The sequence below is a fragment of the Phoenix dactylifera genome, chromosome 2 (assembly GCF_009389715.1).
Source record: "Phoenix dactylifera cultivar Barhee BC4 chromosome 2, palm_55x_up_171113_PBpolish2nd_filt_p, whole genome shotgun sequence".
NCBI lineage: Eukaryota > Viridiplantae > Streptophyta > Magnoliopsida > Arecales > Arecaceae > Phoenix > Phoenix dactylifera.
In genome coordinates, this window is record NC_052393.1 from 26438397 (window position 1) to 26461633 (window position 23237).

Consider the following 23237-nt stretch of genomic DNA (forward strand, 5'->3'; position numbering starts at 1 on the left):
ATTTCATCTACAAGGACGTTTAATTCCTCCGAAAAGTTGGGGTTTCTGTTTTTGAGGTTGTGTCTACTAAGTTCGTAAGTTGGAAACTTGTTAATCCATCTTCTTATAGAGATTTTCCTGTGTTCTTGGAATTTTTTTTTATTGTTATGAACCTTTTGTACATTTTATTTCATTGATTGGTAGATTCCTGCTTGGTGCCTTCTCAGGGGTTTTTTCATATATATTGCCAGTGTTTCCACTCTTTTGGTTGTTTGATTTTGCTACTTCATGAAGTTGTTGGTTGTCAAATTCTGCATTGAGCTTGCAAATAGAGGGGAAGGGAGCACTTCCTAAGAGATACCATTCTGGGAGAACATAATTCAGCTCGATGCATCACAAAAATTGAATGAGAAATAAAGCAATGAGAGATCTTTGAAGGTGAGTCAGCCCCTGCATTTTTGTGCTTCACCATTACCATAGTGGTAACAACAGATCAGATGGGTCCTTTAATTGCCATCTGCTGTTGGGTCATTGCTCCAAAAATTCTTTAGCTCCCTCCCTAATAGATGACATCATTGATTCTGACGGCCAAGCTAGACTCCAAACCTCCTAGAGATTTGGGATGAAATAATAGCATATGATCGATACATCCGAGTTACCGCAGCACATCTCGAGCATACCTCATCATGCTTCCCGATTCAATATAATAATAATGCAACAGGGATATATATGTTCACAAGCCGGCCAGCTCGTCTCGAATAGCCGCCCTCTACATTGTCTGTTGTGGACGTGTCAACGGTTCTATAGAATGGATGACATCACAACCCATGAAGTCGTGGAGTGTACGACAATTTGCTGTTTTTAGTCAATCCTTAATCTTTTTTTTTTCGTTGATCCGATCTTATAGTTCTCATCCTTTTCTTTTTTGTAGCTGGAGAGATTGAAATGACTTGTGCTTTTATACCGAGTTATAAAGGAAAAATCTGATCTTTAATTGATCACTAATGGCTTCGCCGATCATGGCTCCCACCTCTTCGATCTTTGGCGAAAAGGTACAATCTTTTTTACAACTATTTCTGTTTCACTTATAAAATTTCATTGTTTTTTTTTCTAATATTTTGTTTATTGCAGATGGAATCCGGGCTGATATCTCGTTTTTCACCTTCAATCAGCGCTCATAGATGTAGGAAACAAGCTCTGAATAGAGTTCTTGCAGTTATGGCGCCGGCGCAACCTCAGCGTTCTCCAGCAACCACTGGTTCAGTTGCGTTCTTTCTAATTTAAAAGACTCTTGATTCTTATTTTAATTCAATTCTTCTAGCTTATGTGATCTTTTTTTTTTCTTTTGTTTTGCTTTTAGGTCAAACATGCTATGACTATGACGGAGAAGATCCTGGCAAGGGCATCTGAACGGCCACAGTTGGCACCCGGTGAGAATGTGTGGGTGAATGTGGATGTGCTGATGACCCATGATATCTGCGGGCCGGGGACTATCGGGATTTTTAAGAGAGAGTTTGGCCAAAATGCCAAGGTGATGACTGGCCTGTTTCCCTCTTCCTCTTTCTGTTTGGGCTGAAAGTTAAAATAATGCTTTCCATTATTATGCTATGACCAATATGGATTGCATGCTTTGGACTAGAATGGTATTATATGCATTTGAAACCATTTTGGGTATGAATTTGAAGTTTATGATGTCCAAGTTCAAGTTAAGATGCCCGTGCATAAGCTCGACTTTATGGAAATTTTGAGCTAAATAGAGAGATAATATGTTATTATGTCTTTGTTCAACCATGACTCTAGCACATCAAAAGAAACCTGTGCGGCTTGTTTTGTTGGAGGTAGGTGTTCTGACTAGAAATATACCAAACATGTTGCTTTTTAAGGGAAAAGAGCATAGTTTATCAAGAGACAAGGCTGATGTTATTTTTTTAAAGATAATATTTTATTTTCATGAAGCATTTATAACTCTTTGCCGATTTTGCATATAGGATGTGAAATGGTTAGCTTGTTAGGATTGATTTTTGACTTACTGATGGAAACTGTAATTTGTTTTTTCTATAGTTTCTTTTCTTCCTTTTTTTTCCAAAATATACTGGTAATGTGCTCTACGTGATGCTTCTACAAAGTGTGCTTCCTCTGTTGTTGACACTCATATGCCTTCTTTGTTGCTAAAAACTAAGTAAATGGTTGCATCATTGAGTAGGGGTTTGAACTATACTCTTCACTGTTCTTTCTTTCCTTTTCCTTTCTTTTCCTCACTTTTCAGTTTCAATATCTTGCTTGGAGACTGATTCATAAATCTGACCCCAATAGTTGGGACAAGGATTAATGATCATGGTTGTGCTTACCTCTTGAATTCAACAGTATGAGTATGCTTGACTTACAATGCTACGTAAGCTAAATACTGTGGTTTATTTACATCTCTTCTATGTTACTGCTATGTAGGCCTCAAGGGTGTATGAGCTTTTGCTAATGGTTCCTTTCATAGGGTCCTTGGTGTGAAGTTACAGGATAGTATTGGTGGGGATGAATATGATCACAAAATTCCAATTTGGAGTCTACTACATGATTGTACATACGTATTTGGAGATTGTATATGGTTGTGATAAAAGGAGACATAAGATGGGGGTGGAAGTTTAGGTCCAGAAGTTGATACACTTGATGCTGTAATTAGATTCTTTTCCATTCCTGCATCCTCTCTTAGTCCTGTTTTCCTTTGTGCTTCAAGCAACTGAGCACAAGAAATATATATATAGTACAGTGGTAGATCAGAATGGACAACAACTAACAGGGTACTAGAATGACTTGTTTATAGCATCATGCTTCTCTGGATGCTTAGTTTTTTTCAAAATAACTTACAGATAGCATAAAGCCTAGCATAAAGCTTTTTGAAACTTCAGAATAGTGTTTCACTCGCTTTCCAATTCGGTGGCATATCCTGATTCATTGATACAGCTGGCCTTCTTGGCATGATCTGCAGCTATATTATCTTCTGAACTGGGGCTTATTCTAGCAGGTACTCCTCCTTTGCTTAACCAGGTTCTGGGTTCAAATTTTGGGTGCTGCATCCCCAAGGATTTGAACTTGGCTAATTATGTGTGGGTGAGTCTCCTCTCCCCCCCCCTCTCTCTCTCAAAAAAAAAAAACATTATCTTCCCAAGCAATACCTTCTGAAATTGATCATACTCATATACTATGTCCTAAAAGAATCCGTAAGCAGCTAACAACCAATTTAATTTTTAGTTCCAAGGCATGAATCAAAGGATGCTGCATATCATCTTTAAGTTGTAGTTGAGTAATGTACAACCAATTAAGCGACTTGCAAAGCCTTGATAAAACTAACCCAAGAGTCTATGGACTGTGATAACCAAATGTACAAGGAGGAGAGATAGTGGGTCTCTATATTTTAAACTTCAACCATTATCGATAAAGAAATTAGAATACAATCATATTCAATCTCCATTTTCTATTAGTCAAGAAATCCAAGGGCACCTAAAACATCCAGCAAGAGCTCCCATCAATTTTTCTGCAGAGACATCCCGTTCCTTGTCTTGCATCTGAGAGTTAATGCTTTTGGTATTGATACTATTATGTAGATTAAAACTCATGCGTAAGAATCCTACACCAGTCTTGACTGCAGTGGAGTCAGTAAAAGAAGCCATAGCCTCGAGTAATTTTGATTACATGGATGTGATCATTAATTCACTGTGAGATGCTAGTATATATTACTAGGCATGGTATGCAATTCCATACCAAACCACTCAGTTCAGTCAATATCGATCGTACCAACCATGTATCAAGATGGTTCGTGGTCGCGGTACAATTTTTTCTGAACCAGGGCAAATTGGTTCCTTGCTGTGCTGAACTACCCGGCGGCCCTCATTTTAAGTGATTTGACTTGATAAAGGCCCCGTACCACTCTAGGCCTCAATTATTGAGGGAGAAAGGGCATGTCACTCTTTGCTCCCTCTTTTCGAGGTAAGACAGGAGAAAATGAGGAGAGGAGAGGAAATATTAAAGATTCTTTTTTAATGTAAATATTTTATATTTTTAATGTTATGCTTAGTTAATTTAGGCTTTTTGGCATATATATCCTTGCAAATATGGCTTATTGCATATTTGCCTTCTGAAAATTTCTAGTTTCATATATACCTCTCAAATCATCCTATTTTTAAGTGGATGCCCTCTTGTTAGATTTTTTTTGGTTGATATTAATAAATAATTATGTTGAGTACTATCTGACCCTAGTACCCTTTTGCTTTATTACTCCTTAAAAAAAATAACATCTAGTTTATATTGAAAAGAATGATATTTTTATATAATTTGTTCAAGAGTATGATTGCAAAGCGTAAAAAATTAATTTAAATGCAAAATAGTTATTTATTAACACTATCAACCAAACACAAAGACTTGTTTATTTGAGAGGTAAACATGCAAATAGTGATTTTTGGAGGGTACATATGTATAAGCTATATTTGCAAGGTATATATGCAAAAATTAGTTAATTTGTTAACATATATCATATAGTCATGCCATTCTTTATGCATGTAACATAAAAAAATAATATATTACATTTAAACATTAAAAACAAACTCATAAGATTCTATTTTCACTCAAAACTAAATAAAGGAAGCTTAAAAACCTTGAAAACAAAAAATATATTTTTTGGGTGTATTGGTATGATTTGTATGATTTGATAAGATACTGATGCTATACTATATCGGCCATCTATCGATATGCAGTCTAGTACCAAGACTATGAATATTAATATTGAGAATGTTTCAATTTCTTCGTTTGTTTATTTAGTATGTGATGAAGTCCCACAATGTTGGCATTGGATACTACACCAATACAATATTGGTTCAATATGGTATAGGAGGACCGAACCCACGTATGTGGCAAAATACGGGGATGACTTGTGGCTAGGGGTGAAAGGCCAACCAAGATCGGATATAGCTGGTTTTCCGCGAAATTTATTTCAGTAGAGCGTATGATGTCGATGGCCCGAGGTAGGTACGGTACAATACACACCCTATATTGAGACAACTTTTAAGCCTTTTTTCCTCATTTTTTATTACAGTACCATCCGAACTCAAGTAGTATAGGCCAGTATAGGCCAGTATAGTATGGTACACACCCCCAATTTTGGGTAGTACCGACCCAAATAGTGTTTGCACTTGTTTTGAACCGGTACAATCAGTTCAAGGCGGCACGACAAACATTACATGTCATCAATAGAAAAAGGTTGGTACTGTACACGTTATTGGTTCAACATGGTAGAGGTTGGTGGTATAATATATATCATGTATTGAGATAGCTTCCTAGCTTTTTTTCTCACTTTTTATTATGGTTCCACCCGAATCTGGATAGTATGGGTCAGTACAGGTTAGTATAGTACGGTGTACACCCTAGTTTTGGGCGGTACCGACCCGAATAGTGTTTACACCTCTTTTGACTTGGTACAATCTGTTCAGGGTAGTACGACAAGCATTACTTGTCATCAATAGAAAAAGGTGTTATGCTTGATAACATATATTTGCTATTTTGATTGTTAAAGGATTTTTTCTTTCCATCTTTTGCCCCCATCAAATCATTGTTGCTTAATAAGTATTTGATAATAAATGGTTAGCTTGTTAGGATTGATTTTTGACTTACTGATGGAAACTGTAATTTGTTTTTTCTATAGTTTCTTTTCTTCCTTTTTTGTTTTGCCAAAATATACTGGTAATGTGCTCTATGTGATGCTTCTACAAAGTGTGCTTCCTCTGTTGTTGACACTCATATGCCTTCTTTGTTGCTAAAAACTAAGTAAAGGGTTGCATCATTGAGAAGGGGTTTGAACTATACTCTTCACTGTTCTTTCTTTCCTTTTCCTTTCTTTTCCTCACTTTTTAGTTTCAATATCTTGCTTGGAGACTGATGATTCATAAATCTGACCCCAATAGTTGGGACAAGGATTAATGGTCATGGTTGTGCTTACCTCTTGAATTCAACATTATGAGTATGCTTGACCTACAATGCTACGTAAGCTAAATACTATGGTTTATATATGTCTCTTCTATGTTCCTGCTATGAAGGCCTCAAGGGTGTGTGAGCTTTTGCTAATGGTTCCTTTGATAGGGTCGTCGGTGTTAAATTACAGGATAGTATTGGTGGGGATGAATATGATCACAAAATTCCAATTTGGAGTCTACTACATGATTGTACATACATATTTGGAGATTGTTTTTGGTAGTGATAAAAGGAGACATAAGATGGGGGTGGAAGTTTAGGTCCAGAAGTTGATACACTTGATGCTGTAATTAGATTCTTTTCCATTCCTGCATCCTCTCTTAGTCCTGTTTTCCTTTGTGCTTCAAGCAACTGAGCACAGGAAATATATATAGTACAGTGGTAGATCAGAATGGACAACCACTAACAGGGTACTAGAATGACTTGTTTATAGCATCATGCTTCTCGGGATGCCTAGTTTCTTTCAAAATAACTTACAGATAGCATAAAGCCTGGCATAAAGCTTTTTGAAACTTCAAAATAGTGTTTTACTCCACCACTATAGCTTTCCAATTCGGTGGCATATCCAGATTCATTGATACAGCTGGCCTTCTTGGCGTGATCTGCAGCTATATTATCTTCTGAACTGGGGCTTATCCTAGCAGGTACACCCCCTTTGCTTAACCAGGTTCTGGGTTCAAATTTTGGGTGCTGCGTCCCCAAGGATTTGAACTTGGCTAATTATGTGTGGGCGAGTCTCCTCCCCCTCCCCCCCCCCCCCCCCCCCTCTCTCAAAAAAAATTATCTTCCCAAGCAATACCTACTGAAATTGATCATACTCATATAATAAGTCCTAAAAGAATCCATAAGCAGCTAACAACCAATTTAATTTTTAATTCCAAGGCATGAATCAAAGGATGCTACATATCATCTTTCAGTTGTAGTTGAGTAATGTATAACTAATTAAGCGACTTGCAAAGCCTTGATAAAACTACCCCAAGAGTCTGTGGACTGTGATAACCAAATGTACAAGGAGAGATAGTGGGTCTCTATATTTTAAACTTCAACCATTATCAATAAAGAAATTAGAATACAATCATATTCAATCTCCATTTTTCCATTAGTCAGGAAATCTAAGAGCACCTAAAACATCCAGCAAGAACTCCCATCAATTTTCTGCAGATACATCCCCTTCCTTGTCTTGCATCTGAGAGTTAATGCTTTTGGTATCTATGCTATTATGTACATCAATACTAATGCATAAGAAGTCTACACCAGTCTTGACTGCAGAGGAGTCAGTAAAAGAAGCCATATCCTCGAGTTATTTTGATTGCATGGATGTGATCATTAATTCACTGTGAGATGCTATTATATATTACTAGGCATGGTATGCAATTCCATACCAAACCACTTAGTTCGGTCAATATCGATCGTACCAACCATGTATCAAGATGGTTCATGGTCATGGTACAATTTTTCTTGAACCATGGCAAATCGGTTTCTTACTATGCCAAACTACCTGGAGCCCCTCAGTTTTAAGTGATTTGACTCGGTAAAGGCCACTCTGGGCCTCAATTATTGAGGGAGAAAGGGCCTGTCACTCTTTTCTCCCTCTTTTTAAGGTAAGATAGGAGAAAATGAGGAGAGGAGAGAAAATATTAAAGATTCTTTTTTAATGTAAGTATTTTATAGTTTTAATGTTATACTTAGTCAATTTAGGATTTTTGGCATATATATCCTTAAAAATATGGCTTATTGCATATTTGCCTCTAAAAATTTCTATTTTCATATATACCTCTCAAATCATCCTATTTTTATGTGGATGCCCTCTTGTTAGATTTTTTTTTGTGGTTGATATTAATAAATAATTATTTTGAGTACTATCTAACACTATTACCCTTTTTCTTTATTACTCCTAAAAAAATTTAACATCTAGTTTATATTGAAAAGAGCGATATTTTTATATAATTTGTTCAAGAGTATGAATGCAAAGTGTAATAAATTCATTTTATATGCAAAATAGTTATTTATTAACACTACAAAACACAAAGACATGATTACTTGAGAGGTATACACGCGAATAGTGATTTTTAGAGGGTAAATATGTATTAGCTATATTTGCAAGTTATATATGCAAAAACTAGCTAATTTGTTAACATATATCATATAGTCACGCCATTCTTTATGCATGTAACATAAAAAATTAATATATTACACTTAAACATAAAAAACAAACTCATAAGATTCTATTTTCACTCAAAACTAAATAAAGAAAGCTTAAAAACCTTGAAAACAAAAAATATATTTTTTGGGTGTATCGGTATGGTTTGTATGATTTGGTATGATATTGGTACTATACTATATCGGCCATCTATCGATATGCAGTCCGGTACCGAGACTATGAATATTAATGTTGAGAATGTTTCAATTTCTTTATTTGTTTATTTAGTATGTTATTAAGTCCCACAATCTTGTCATTGGATACTACATCGAAACATTACTGGTTCAGATGGTATAGGTTGGTACGGTACAATACACAGTTACACACCCTATATGGAGACAATTTCTAAGCCCTTTTTCTCAATTTTTATTACAGTACCATCAAATTTGAGTAGTGTGGGCCAGTATAGGTCGGTATAGTACGGTACACACCTCCAATTTTGGATAGTACATACCCAAATAGTGTTTGCACCTATTTCGAACTGGTACAATCAGTTCAAGGCAGCACAACAAACATTACATGTCATTAATAGAAAAAGGTTGGTACGGTACCCATTGTTATTGGTTTGGCATGGTAGAGGTCGGTACGGTATAATATTTACCCCATATCGAGATAGCTCCCAAGCTTTTTTCTCATTTTTTATCATGGTTCCTCCCGAATCTCGAAAGTATGGGTCAGTACAGGTTTGTATAGTACAATGTGCACCCTAGTTTGGGCAGTACCAACCGGAATAGTGTTTACACCTCTTTTGACTTGGTACGGTCGGTTCAGGGTAGTACGACAAGCATTAGATGTCATCAATAGAAAAAGGTGTTGTGCTTAATAACAAATATTTACTATTTTGATTGTTAAAAGTTTTTTTCTTTCCATCTTTTGCCCCCACCAAAATATTGTTGTTTACCAAGTATTCGATAATAAATATTTAGTTTTCATTATTGTATCTTTCTCTATCTAAATTGTAATAGTGGAGCATTTTGTGTTGCTTTGACCTTTTTTTAATGTCTGAATTTCATTGTTTTAGGTATATGCTTGTATATGATATTGAAGGATGAACCCCTTTATTTTAAACACTTGTTCTATGATTAATTACAGGTTTGGGACCGTGAAAAGATTGTTATTATACCAGATCACTATATCTTCACTAGTGATGAACGTGCAAACCGTAATGTGGATATTTTGAGGGACTTCTATATGGAACAAAATATTAAATATTATTATGATATCAAGGATCTTGGTAATTTCAGGGTATGATTTTGACTCATTTCTGTACAAGTAGTTAATGCCTACATGTTGAATCATTAATTTACTAAACCAAAATCACATTGTTAGCTTGCTTGACATTTGTATGCTAAATTTGCTTACTTAAACATGCAGGCTAATCCAGATTACAAGGGTGTATGCCACATTGCTCTTGCGCAAGAAGGTCATTGCAGACCTAGCGAGGTGCATATAATTACTAAACATTCATCTAGTGTATCGCTAATGTTGTCTACATTTGTTATCTATTCTAAAGCCGTTTATCTTTTGTATAGGTTTTGCTTGGCACAGATTCCCACACATGTAATGCTGGAGCTTTTGGTCAATTTGCTACCGGAATTGGCAATACTGATGCAGGTTTTGTCATGGGGACTGGGAAGATTCTACTTAAGGTTTGTAAAAACTTAGTATATTGTGTGCAATGTTTTTTTATATGTTTTTTCCTGATTTTTCCCTTTAGTTTAGTAATGTATGTACTAATGATTTTATTTATCTTTAGTTTATCATAAATAATAAACATTGAAATAACATTAAATATGGTCCTAATTAGGAATATTTGACAAATGAGGATCCATAAAGTTGACCACAAATAGTTAGAATTAAGGTTTACAATACTGGTTTCAATACCTGCACTAGTAGCCAATTGTTATAGTGCTGATATGGTTCAATTGGTATGGACATTTGGTATAATGAGTATATTGTCTATTGGTTCCCAATGGACATTTGGTACTAGGGGTGTTCTATCTATCGGTTCCTACTAGCACCATTAAATATGCCTGGTATAGACAAATCTGATCTGAAAACCATTTAGGTTGTTGCTATATCTTCAAACTTCATTTCTAAAGTCCTCCTATGTTTTCCTTCAATCTTTAGCAATTGCTAGCCTTCTCTAACATAAACCATTTTTTAACGCCGAACCGGACCAGTCAGCATCAGTATCAGTTCGGTACGGGCTGAACCAGCTGGTACAGGCTGGTTCAGCATTCCTTGCTTTGACCTCTCCATATAGAACTTGAAAAACTACCTACATATATTATTTTTTGCTTGGACATGGAAACTAAAGAGAAATTATGTGACTCCATTATTATTAAAACCTACTACTGGTAGTGACGATAAAGACATAATGCCTCAAAACAAGTAGGTGTTTCCAATCAGGCATTTGCTTCCTCAAATTGGCCTCGATGTCTAAAATGAAATGTGTGAATGAAGTCAAGTGGTCTGACTTATGCCCATGTGTATTTAATTTGATGTCTAAGTTGATGTAGACTCCAAATATGGTTTATGAACCTCTTCAAATGGAAATTTTGTGGTCGCCCATGATGCTCCTGCTCATGCAGGACGGATATGTTACATCTTTTTTATCACATAGGCATGTAAGCTTTTATATTTTTCAGCCATTTCCATGCCACCATGGAACACACATGTGGTCCTTATCTGATACCAATTAACTGCATGTAAATTAGATCTACAATGCTAATAGAGGCTTTCTCAAAATTTAAATATATGACTCGGATTTTGCAAGCTAGGATATGGAGGAAGGTGCAACTTGGAAGTTCTTAATAAAACATATATTAAAATGATTTTTGACTAAATTCTGATGAGAACAAAGACCAAAATGTCATTAATGTATCTTGAAATCGAACTACAGAAACATTAAAATACAGTGCTCCAAAAAAAAAGCCTGTTATTTTGGTAATTTGCATATTGTTGAATGGCAAATAATTATCATCTCCTGGCAGGTTGATCTTCTTTCAAACTTAAATCATAATAGTCTTAGTAGGTTTCAAATGCTAACGAGTTTTTTAGAGGAATTTTGATGTCTCTCTTTCTCCAGTCCCAGCATGGAGGGGTCTTATGAACAAAAATATTGATGTTAACGTTTAGGTTTGATTTATTTCAGCTAGTGACCTTTTTCAAATTTATTCCTAGCGTGTTACGGAGAACTGACATATCTGTTATAAATGAAAAGATAGGATGATCTATTGATCTTCTGGGTAGCAACTCATATTTAGGAGTGGAAATAATTCAATTGAAGTTTGGGTATTGCCATTCTTCTAGAGATATCAAATACAGCAAAATTTTTCACCCTCCAATGAAAATGACGGTTATCAGAATGTAAAATAGCCAATGACCAGTTTAAATGAATTCCTTCTTTGGGAATGTCTAGTGGCAAGGAGGATATAGTGGTTGTTTCAATAACCTTTTGCCATGTAAAACTTGCTAAATTAAAATCAGCAGCCTGCATCCCCAAAATAAAATTTACTGGTTTATGTTATTGAAAATGATAGAATTTTTATCGAAGTGTTTTCCTTAGAACCTTTAAAATTGCAGATACCCCCAACTATGAGGTTCATACTGGATGGAGAAATGCCAAAGTATTTGCTTGCCAAGGATTTGATTTTGCAAGTAAGTTAATGGATGTTGAAATGTCTTAACTCTGAGTTACTTTAGATTGGTTTGTCATATTATTTTTAGTAATTATTTGTTCCAGAAACTAAGACCCTTTTTCATTGTAATTCATCTTTTGTTGTCATGCAGATTATTGGTGAAATAACTGTTTCCGGTGCAACATACAAATCCATGGAATTTGTTGGCTCTACTGTTGAAAGTTTAAATGTAAGCTATATTGCACGATATCTTACTGCAATGGAATTGACTATATTTATCATCTAAAATTTGACTTTATGTATGCAAGATGGAAGAGAGAATGACATTGTGCAACATGGTTATTGAGGCGGGGGGGAAAAATGGGGTTGTCCCTGTTGATAAAACCACACTTAAATACCTCGAGGTAATGGAAATTTGCCCTTTCATTGACCTATGTCAAGCTATGAGTTGTATTAAATAAATGAGTAAATTAGACGCAAGAACAGTTGTTCTTGTTGGTACCACCAAATGAATCCATTGGAAATATAGAAAAGTGTCGTCTTTCACAAAATTGTCCAGTTTGCAAGGTCGGATGGCTCCATGGTCTGCCGTACCGGTTCGTACCAACCGGTATGGGCCGGTATGTACCGGTCTGGCTTAGAACCAATACCGGATCAGCGTGGAATCCGGTACCGGTTGCTTATTGTTGGAGAACCGGTATGGAACCGGTACGGATCCGTACGTACCGGTCCGGGCCGCCACCGGTACGCCGATCGGTACCGGTACGGCAGACCTTGGATGGCTCTATATTTTTAATTTTGTGCTATTTACTTAATTTTGCAGGACAAAACAACCTTGACTTTTGAACCCGTCTATAGTGATGATTGTGCCAGGTAATTGTGAATTTATTTGCTGCAATTATCTTCCTAGTGCTATAGAAAGGTTGGTTATTTCATCTGTAAAAAGTTATTTTCTGCAATTATCTTCCTAGTGCTATAGAAAGGTTGGTTATTTTATCTGTAAAAAGTTATCTTTGGTTTCTTTTTCCATTCAACTGTGTTGGTAATTCTATTTCTCTAATCAAGAGAGGTTTTCTGCCAATGATGTATTTTTGGTTCCTTATATTAGGAAAAATCAAATCTTTCAAATTCCAGATGACTTTCTATGCAATTCTTGTCAATTCTAAGTATTTCTGCGTGCATTTGACTAGTGACATGGTCATGATATTAATACTGATGCAAACACAATGGAGGAAAAACCACATTCAGGGGGAAAAGATCAGAAGACAAAAAGAAACCAAGAAAATTGAGGTAATTCCACTAGTGGCTATTCTGATGGTTCAGGATTTAAAAACAAGCTCAACAAGAGTGAAGCGAAGGCCAGAGTGGTTAGGACTTATAAAGATAGTTGCTTTCATAGTACAAATCCAATCAATTGTTCTTAAACCAACTTCCCTTCTGAAGTTAGAAATATAAATTTGACATTGTTTTGCAGCAGCAGTTCAGTTCAATTATCTCAACTAGTTCTACATTTTTGAGAAAAAATGTGCTAGACAAGGCACTTTTTTGTATTCTTTCTCGCAATTTCAACCAGATGTGTTGCCATGTTGCTTAGTTGCTTTTATCAGTAAAATCATTCGAATTTACCATGCCCGTCATCTCCTTGGTTCTGCTTGGTAAAGCACCCCAAGATTGCATCAAGTTGCCAATCAAGAGATGGAGAAGTTGATTGTGTCGACAAGTCTTCCAGTGGATTTTGCATGATGGATATAGGGGTTCAAGACATTTGTTGATTAAATTAAATTATATCTAAAATGGGAGCTGTGCATGAAAATAAAACTTCTACCCTTTTCATGGTTAGGAAGCTTAACATTAGGAGTGTTTGGTTAGAAGTTTCATAAGGTTGTGAAGAAAATGTACTTGGTATTCTTGAAACTTATATTTTGTAGTATGTTTGTTGTTGGATTCAGGTACTTCAGTTGTTGTAGGGGCATAATATTAATAATACGGACTGTCATTTTATGATCATTTTGTATTTTGCACTAGCATAATTGAGGTGCAGTAGTTGAACTTATACATAGAGACCTAGCTTACCACCCACTCACACATACATACATGTATATTGATGGACTCCAAGGCCTCTTTTTTCCTTTCTTTTGCTAATGAATCCCTTGCTGGAGGACCTACTTCAAAAGAAAAAAGGACTCTGCACTCCTAAATCTCAGTCATGACTAGCCTACTCCAAAATTAGTACTTGACATCTTTCTATTGTTATTATTACCAACATTTTTGTAAATTGTCTAGTGTAGGATGGAGACCTAGTTGTATGATACACCAACAAGCTAACAAACATCAAGCCACTGGGTCTTTTATGTGCTCATGTCCTTGATATGACTTCCCGAAGAAATCCTAGACCTGAAAATAAATTTCAGATTTGGTTTTCTTAATATTTTGGATCCATTTCAGAAGAGGAAGACCTAAATTAATATGGATAGAGATTGTGAGGAAGGATACGGAGAACCTTGGAATAACTTTAGAGCCATTGGAGCCTAGATAGGAATACTTGGTGAATAAGGATCAATAAAGCTGGCCCCAAATAGTTGGGGAAGGCTAGATGATTATGATTATTTGGTTTTCTTAATATTTTGCTGAAACATTTAGCAACAAGAAATGTGACTGTGATGTAGAGGCAAAAGATCAGCCCTAATTCAAAGAAGATTGACCGAATTGTAAGAAAGATAAGGGAAAAAAAGTGTTGAAGGAAAAATCAGATCTTTTGTTTAATTTCCTAAACTATTAATACATTGGCTCCTCCTATTTATTACCCCATGAGACCTAGACCAAATCTAGATCCTTGATGGAACAAGCTAATCAAGGCCATTTAACCATACTTATGTATAGAAACCAAAAGAAGCCTTCCATTCCTAAATCTCGTATTGGCACTTTCAATATATGATAAGCAAAAATGAGTTTGTCAGGTGTACCTAACACAGCCAAAGACTGCATCTTGTTGTGGGATCCCCAAGCTGTATACAGTTAAGCTATTAACTTATAGGTTTCAAGTTATGACTCCAAAAGTTATGTTTGGTAATTATACCTGAAAATTCAAAAGAAAATCAAAAACTGAATTTTTGACTGAGGACTCTTGTACTACTCTTGGTTAAATTAGTTTGTAGCTTATACAAACAATAATTGGCTACAATCCAGAGTTGAGTATGTTTATTCTGGTGCAAGCTTCCAGTAAGCCTGAAAGACATGATTGTGGTGTCTTCGAGTTCATTTTCTCTGCTAAATAATAGCTAATCATACAACAACAAATTTTGAGCTTGGTGAATCCACTCAGGTTTTGATTTGTCTTCTCTAACCTTTGTGAGTGTTTCATGACATTGTTTTCGGTGTCTTCAGCAAACTCGGATTTTTTTGATTGTTTCACAAAATCTGATTTACCTCTCTGATACACCCTCATCAGGCACTTCATTGTCTAATCCCATGTCATGGCATTTATAAGTCATTTTTCTCATCCTCCACGAGGTCTCATAATCGCTTCATCATGTTTTAAAGTCGCTAGACACCCCCTCCGAAAGGAAGAAAAAGGAGCTGCTTTTACTGATCTGCTAGCGATAGTATCTCAGTTCTTAAAGTTGTGAGTGAAGTGAGCTTGACCTATAGGTCCTGGACAAGACAAGAAAACCATATGATCTTATAATTTATATGTTTTAAGCTTGAGGTTTACATTTGGAGTTATGACATTTGTGCCTTTTGTTTTCCAAAACATAGAAATTCCAAGAGGAGATGCATAGGCCTAAACTGAGCATTTTCAATTGGTTTTTGACACAATATTCAGACAATTTTGATCCTCAGAACTGTTTAAGCGATATATGTAATACCGGTACAAACTTTTACTTCTTTCTTGTAGAATCCTTACATACATGGATATTACATACTTTGTCAGTATAACCTGATATCTTAAGGACTTTTAACTTCCATAAGTACTTATTCTGATGGTTAAATTTTCTTTTAGCTTTACTGAAGTAAATGTGCCTAAGTATCTTATTAACCAACCCTTCCCTGTTTATTGCTTTCAAAATCTGTCATTTCTGCCAAATGTTGTTTTTCAAATAATTTCATTTACTGATCGCACGTATCTTTTTCTGTCTTTTTAGATTTATTCAAGAATACAAATTTGATGTCTCCAAGTTGGAACCGTTGGTTGCAAAGGTGTGTAGCATTAGAATACTGAGTTCTTTGCAGCATGGGAGTTTCTTTTTCCCTTTTATCCTTTTGCACTTCTAGTATCATAATACTGCTTCCCTCTGTAGCTGCTAATCTTGATCCATTTTATATTATTCCAGCCACATTCTCCTGGTAATCGTGCTTTAGCAAGAGAATGCAAGGATGTCAAAATTGACAGGGTATATATTGGCTCTTGCACTGGTGGAAAGACAGAGGACTTTCTAGCTGCTGCAAAGGTTTTTCTAGCTTCGGTAAGGAACTTTTGAATCTCATCTTTTGTAAATTTGGTTATCAGTCTGTCTTCTATAGATCCATTATTTTCCAGTGCTAGGTAATGGAGAATGGAGAAGTTTAATAGCTTTTTTGTTTGAAAAAAAAAAATATTCGGACAAGTTTTTGTATCCATGTTTTGTTAGTTCAAAAAATTCCAGAATTTCTTTTCCACAGTTACTTTCAAAAGGATCTCATGTTAAGCTTGTTTCTCTAAATTAACATGTTGGAATGTGATGTTATGGCATTAAAAATATTGGAATGTGAGTTAGCTGCACTATCTAGGTTCTTGTTCTTATCACTTAGTAACCCCAATGTAACCCACTGCCACCACAAGATGTGTCATGTGTTATTTGGACACCCCATTTTTAGGTCTCTTGAAATGTCGGCACTCCTGACATGATTGGGCTAGTTTTTGAAGTGTCATGGTTGTGTTGATAAAAAAAGTGCCTACAGTTGGCATTTTTTTCAGGCTTTTGTGTAGACTAGTTTTCAAGTGTTGGATACATTAATGGACTGTCCTATGTTTTCAAAAAAAAGTAGTACAGTCATTTATAACTTAAGTATTTTAAGTTGCACTTTGACTTACATGAACCTGAGGATTATATTAAAGCAGCCAAACTGGCAACTTAAATTCGCCTAAGGAATCACTTACATTGGTTATATGTATTTACACGCACATGCAAGTTCTGGTTATAATGTACATATATGTGTAAAGAGAGGACTTTACACCACTATAAAAATCAATGTTGGGGGCTAAAAATACAATCTAGACTAATGTCGGCGAAATTAAAAAGCGGCCGACCTCTGTTTTGTTCAAAATAGGGGAACGGCCGCGTAAGTGCGAAGGAGCCCGGCGCCGGCCTCCCTCCCTCTACCCCCTGCTCTCTCTTTTCCTCTCTCGTTCTCCCTCTCCCCTCTATTCAATAGTGTCGGTACGGGCCCAGCACGACATGGCGCATGTCCGTACTGACTCATCTTGTCGGAGAACCGGTATGGTGCCCGGTACCGGTTCCGCCGATGTTGATCTAAACCATTGAATGTGATCTCTACATAACTTAATATGCCAATTACAGAGTTGCATGTTTTGAAGCACCCTTACCTATGCGTCAAGTCATTTTAAAACCAACGCAAGCTATTGCATCTCTAAAGCTACATGTATGGGAGGTCTTGGTGCATAGACTAAAAGCCTCTCAAACATGCGACTTTTTGTACAGAGGCATTATTGGCTTTGTAGATCATATTCAATGGTTTAGTTTTGCATATCTCCAATCCTCATCATTGAATTTTGCAGTAGGTGAAGTCCTTTCATCACATCCTGTGTCTTATAACCAGTAACTCTACAGATGATAGGATAGACTGTCTTTAGAAAAGAGAAGAGGAGAAAAGACGAAAGGAAATAAATTAGAGAGGGTAAGGGGAAAGAAGAAAGCCATTCAACTATTAGAGTATTCATAGGAGGTGGCAAGTGGTAAAGGAATACATGGATGGTTGGTGGACAAGGAGGAGGAAAAGAATATGAGACGTGGAAAAGAAGAAAGGGAAGAAACTTTGCTGTCTTTAAAAATTACAGATAAGGTTGCAACTCAGGCAGGCTGGGTCAGGTTGGGGGCAAACCCTTACCAAATCTAACCTCTTTATCTCCCAATCCCAACCCAACCTTTCTCAATTTGGGATTTCTCTAATCTAGCCCAACCCAATATGTTGTCAAGCTAAATTCTGATTAGGTTGGGTTAGTCAGGTTGGTTTGGTTATGCCATGTTAATCATGTAACGTTGGGTTGAATATAAATTTTAAGACATGAAAAGGTTTGAGACATTTTTTTGTTGGTTTAATATTTGCTAGATTAAGGACTCAACATTCCTCAATTTCCATGATGTATGCATATAAGTTTACAAGACTAAGCATATGATTATATAAACATGTAAGTTATCTATAGGAAACATAAAATGAATTATTTATTTATATATGGGGTTATATTTAATTGGATCCAGTTTGGTTTCGATTAGAAACAAGTTCATGGTAGGTTGACGCCCTAAACCAACCCTACTTGAGGTCGGGCTACAATTTTTGAGCTCAAGCCCAACCTACGTTTATAAAACCTCAACCAAACTCTATCCAATAAGAGAGTTAGGTGAGCAGATTTGAGTTGAGCCCAACTCAAGCTGCACCTCTGGTTACAAACAAGGGTGTTTTCTAATGTGTGGGGACCAAATGAAAAATTCATGGTGTCGCTAGTCGATAGTGTCCAATATCAACCAAGGTTTAGAGTAATGAACAATTATTATGTTATAGTGGTTTCAACAATGGTTTCAAAGCCCTTGTGTTATATATATATATATATATATATATATATATATATATATAATCAAGGTACGCCATCTCGGTATTGGGTTTTGTACTGGTGCCACCTTATTACTGTGTCGGGATGCTCAGTATGGTGGCCGGTTTGGCATATCAAATGTCGGTATGCCTCTCATACCGCATACCGGTACCGCTTCCATACCGCATACCGATACCGATCTATTACGATATCATACGCCTAGTATCACCCAGTTCGATGCAGTATGTCATACCTCGATATATATATATATATATATATATATATATATATATATATATATATATATATATATATGCGGGTAAATATTATAAGTAATAAAAAAAATTGGATATACACAACAAGCCTTTTAAATAATGATTATTATTTAGAATTATCTTGCGATAAAAACTATTATATAAATGGTGTAACGTCTATTATTAGCTATATTTATAGTTCATCTATTTATATAATGCTACTATGAATCTCAGATACCCATATTAGATGGGAAATGTGTTGTTACAAAAATGGTAAATGATAAAAATATATCATCATTGATTTTTATATTAGCTTTTTTTCTTTTTGCTATTATAATATCGAAGGGTCATTGCTTGGTGCAATGGTAAAAGGTATGTGCTGTGTATACAATGGCATGAGTTAGAGTTCTGAGGTTGCCACTTTGTGGAGAAAAAAAAAGCCAAAGCTAAGCATGTCCCTGGTCCACCCACCCAAGACCCTTCATTGCTAGGAGCCTAGGACCATAACCGGGTAATGGCCCTTGCTGTTATAAGAGCTAATAACAGCTGCTATAGCACCATTATTTTATTCCCAAAATCAACCAATAATCCTACTATAGGGCAGCTGCCATATGCGAGAGGTTAGGTTATTGCAGAGTGCATATCAGCATATACGATATAAGGAGCGCATAGATAGGTGCATATGCGATTCATAATTTTAAATATCTAAATAAACGATGTATAATTAATAATATAAATGATTAAATTAAAAGAATTGAATCAATAAAATTCAAAAAAAATATTATATACACCAATTCATGCTTATTCGAGTTTGCTGCATGTACAGTTGATTTCTTTTAAATATATCAAAAATAAAACACTTAAATATTATATTATTAAAAATAGAAATGAATTAAAAAATTCAGGAAAGAAAATAAGAATTATGTATGCATTCATACTTAAGATTTTTGAGTGCATATTCTAATGTTCTAACATAACATGACATGAAAACCCAATGAAATGGCTATCATCATATGAAGTATAGACCATCTCCAGACTTGCAACAACAAGTATAAATAGCAACAAGATATTTTTAGAAGGCTATAGCAAAGTTTAAACTTTGGAGTACATACTTCACAAACAAAAGTGGAGAAAACATGTGGTACTTAAAGAACGTGGGCATATATGCAATTTGTGGGTGCATATGCAGCCACATATGTGGTATGCAGGTGCATATGCAGCCGCTGAGGGACGTGGCCCGCTTATACAGCGAACACATAAAGGGACCGCATATGACCTGTACAGTGCTGTTCAGGGGCCATCTCTGCATATGTAGCCGCATAAACCACTTTTGAAACAGCGGAATTAAGGGTCCGGATGGGGTCCTTTATTTGGGGATTTCCCACATTGTTGTAAATGTTGCTAACAACTAACCCCCTATGGAGAAATGCTTTTGCCCAAAATTTTATTCACTGGTTAGCCTCTGAGTATCACTCACACAGGTCTCCACAGATTGCAGACACAGAGCGATGTAGTTGAGATATGTAATGCATTGCTTCGATTCCTTATTGCATGATTGGCCTAGAATAGCAGGTCCTGTGATGTGCCACAAGCAAGAATCTGCAGCGGATAGGCCTAAGAATGGTGCTGCTGGTCAAAGAGGCAAGAATGAACCATCTTTGACAAAACAGCTTTCACTGTAAGGTATTAGATTATTGTTCAGTTTTGGGCTAGTCTATGACAAAATTCTGAAATATTATAATGAAATAGTACAGTATGTCAATAATGAGAGAGACATTTGTTTTATTTAGGGATGCAAAATGGTACTAAATCTTATTAGAGTCTAACCCAAAAGCTTAAACTAGTAGGTGGATGGATCCATGAATATTCGGGACCAACTTCAGTCTGTAGCCTATCTAATGTGGGATTATTCCTCAATACCCCATCTCATATGTAGGGTGCAAGGAGAGATGGAACATGAATACGGGTTATACATGGATAAGTGTGTGGAGGCATTGATAGACAAAAGGAGTGACAGCTGGTTTTGGTACCATGCTAGAGTGCAATCCAAAAGCTTAAGCTAGTAGGCAGATGGGCCTATCAATATTGGAGATTGGCTAGAGTCCCTAACCTTTTTGATATGGGACTATTCCTCAACAAGATTATATTCAAACTCTCAACATTTTATAAAAATATGGGGGGTGAAGAATTGGTTGATGGAAAAGATGTGAGGGTCAGGAAGAAGGCTCGGCAGTGGGTGCAAGATTCTGGAGGTGGGGCCAGTACTGAGGTACCTTACCAGTGCCTCTCTATCACTGTGTCAGTATGGTATGGTATAGAGCCGGTTTGGCGTACCGAGTGTTGGTATGCCCCCTGTACCGTGTACCAATACCGAACCGGTATGGTATAATGTGCCCTGTACTGTCCGGGTCGGTACGGTATAACGTGCTATGTCCTAAATAGCTAAGTGGTAGACTTGAAGAAATAGATTGCATGGTTGAATTTCCAACTGCCGTTATTTTTAGTTGGTTGTATTTAAATGGGATTTTAGTGGACACAGTTTTCTCCTTTTCTGCTTGATAGTCTTTGTTGTCCTTTGGGCAGTTCTCTTGGATTACTCCTGTAAAGTTGAGGACATCACCGGCAAGACTTAATTGACCGGGAGTTATGAAATCCTAACAAATCTCGTTATTTGAAAAAGATGATATCACGGGATGCTGTGTAATTCTTTCTGCTATTTATACTTTCTGCTATTTGCGGTTCTATTACATGTACATTCAAATGAAGATCCTGCTTATGTTTTTGACTTGATGTTGCACTACTTGGCTAATGAGTTTCTATTCTATGACCAGGGGAAAAAGGTGAAGGTACCCACTTTTCTTGTCCCTGCTACACAAAAGGTAGGACTAGCACCCCATATAGAGGGAAATTGGATTTGCTGTAAACTAGGACTTATTCTCAGAATTTTCTGTAGGTATGGATGGATATATATGGCCTTCCGGTGCCAGGATCTGGTGGCAAGACTTGCTCTCAGATATTTGAGGAAGCTGGTTGTGAGGTTCCGGCAAGTCCTAGTTGTGCAGCTTGTATGGGTGGCCCGCTAGACACTTACGCACGGATCAATGAACGTCAGGCAAGTTTGTTATCTCGTGGAATTTCTTTAGAGATATTTTTGTTTGTCCAACCCAGATTGGTCGCAAGCAGTTGGTTCAACCACAAGCCTCTGCTAGTACACACTACTCTAATGTGTTAGACTGGCTTGTCTGTATCTTAATCGGTGTCCACGATCCCTGATCAAATCTGCTGAATTGGTGGGCTTCTCTGGTTGAGGAACCTAGGAATTTCAGCTCAAAGAGGTTGCAGCGCAGCCCACCAATTGCCAACACTTTGGATGAGCAGGCAATCTCTTGGTGCGTTGAAAAAATTAATAAGAGAAATGAAAGCCTTTTGGTGGTTGTGATAGTTTGTCCAAAGCTGGCCAAGCTATTACGAAAAATATGGTAAATGATCATGCAGGCCATTTAGGAATGTAAAGTTGATCCATATTCTGTTTCTCAGTCACACGGTGGATGGATTTCAGCCAGAGATTATTATTCTCTAATCTCTTTGGTGGTTTTGACTTGGACTTTGCCTTCATTCAATTCTGATTGTGAAATGATCTCCTCGTGTAGGTCTGTGTCTCTACCACGAATAGGAACTTCCCTGGAAGAATGGGGCACAAAGAGGGCCAGATCTATCTTGCTTCGCCATATACAGCTGCGGCTTCAGCCCTGACGGGCTATGTTACAGATCCCAGAGAGTTCCTCCTGTAGAAGGAAACGTTTGCGGCCTACCGTACCATCCTAGGCTGTTTTATATTTTTCTGTCTACTATCTCCAGGTTTGGTGTCATTTAGAGTGTACTCTCCTGGATATATCAATTATATATTGCAGAAATATGTAGGATCCATATCTCAGTAAGGGTCTCTTATCAGAGGTGGGGACTGTGGGGTTCTGCAGAAGATAAAACCAGAGGGTATTGTCTATAGGCTATTCAGCATTAAGTGATAATTTTGAGTGCTCAAAACTCCTTTCAGAGTATTAAAATATAAATCCTTTGCTTTTGTTGGCCGAGTCCTCGTAAGGTGGGACCCAGCAATTTAAATAAAGAAAAAAAAGAGAAAAAAAAAGGAAACAAAAAGATGGAAAAGAGGGGTTAGGGGTTTATTATTCTATTAGAGGGTGGATGAGAAAAAAAAAAGAGGGTAGCCGTCTTGGGAGAAGTGCTTGTGGAATCCATCTCAAGGATGAGGTGAAGATCTTATTTAAGGCATCTCAAGAGGAAGAAGAACCTTGTGCAAACCTACACTCGGTGAGATTGTTCTC

At 36.6% G+C, this 23237-nt stretch overlaps 1 protein-coding gene across 2 annotated transcripts; it reads left to right on the plus strand.

The window, feature by feature from the left end:
* Positions 1-716: 716 nt before the first annotated feature.
* On the plus strand, positions 717-22975 carry LOC120109947 (3-isopropylmalate dehydratase large subunit, chloroplastic-like). Of its 2 annotated transcripts, XM_039123796.1 has the most exons (16): positions 717-821; positions 911-1031; positions 1111-1242; positions 1340-1510; positions 9284-9436; positions 9566-9634; positions 9724-9840; positions 11780-11854; positions 11987-12064; positions 12144-12239; positions 12659-12708; positions 15978-16032; positions 16167-16298; positions 21726-21773; positions 21848-22006; positions 22545-22975. In XM_039123796.1, the coding sequence occupies exons 2-16, from the start codon at positions 984-986 to the stop codon at positions 22683-22685; spliced, it is 1524 nt and encodes a 507-aa protein (XP_038979724.1). In that variant the 5' UTR covers positions 717-821; positions 911-983; the 3' UTR covers positions 22686-22975. The 2 variants fall into 2 exon arrangements, with proteins under 2 accessions (XP_038979724.1, XP_038979725.1); XM_039123797.1 differs by lacking the exon at positions 717-821 and having other exon boundaries at positions 872-1031.
* The last annotated feature ends 262 nt before the right edge of the window (positions 22976-23237 follow it).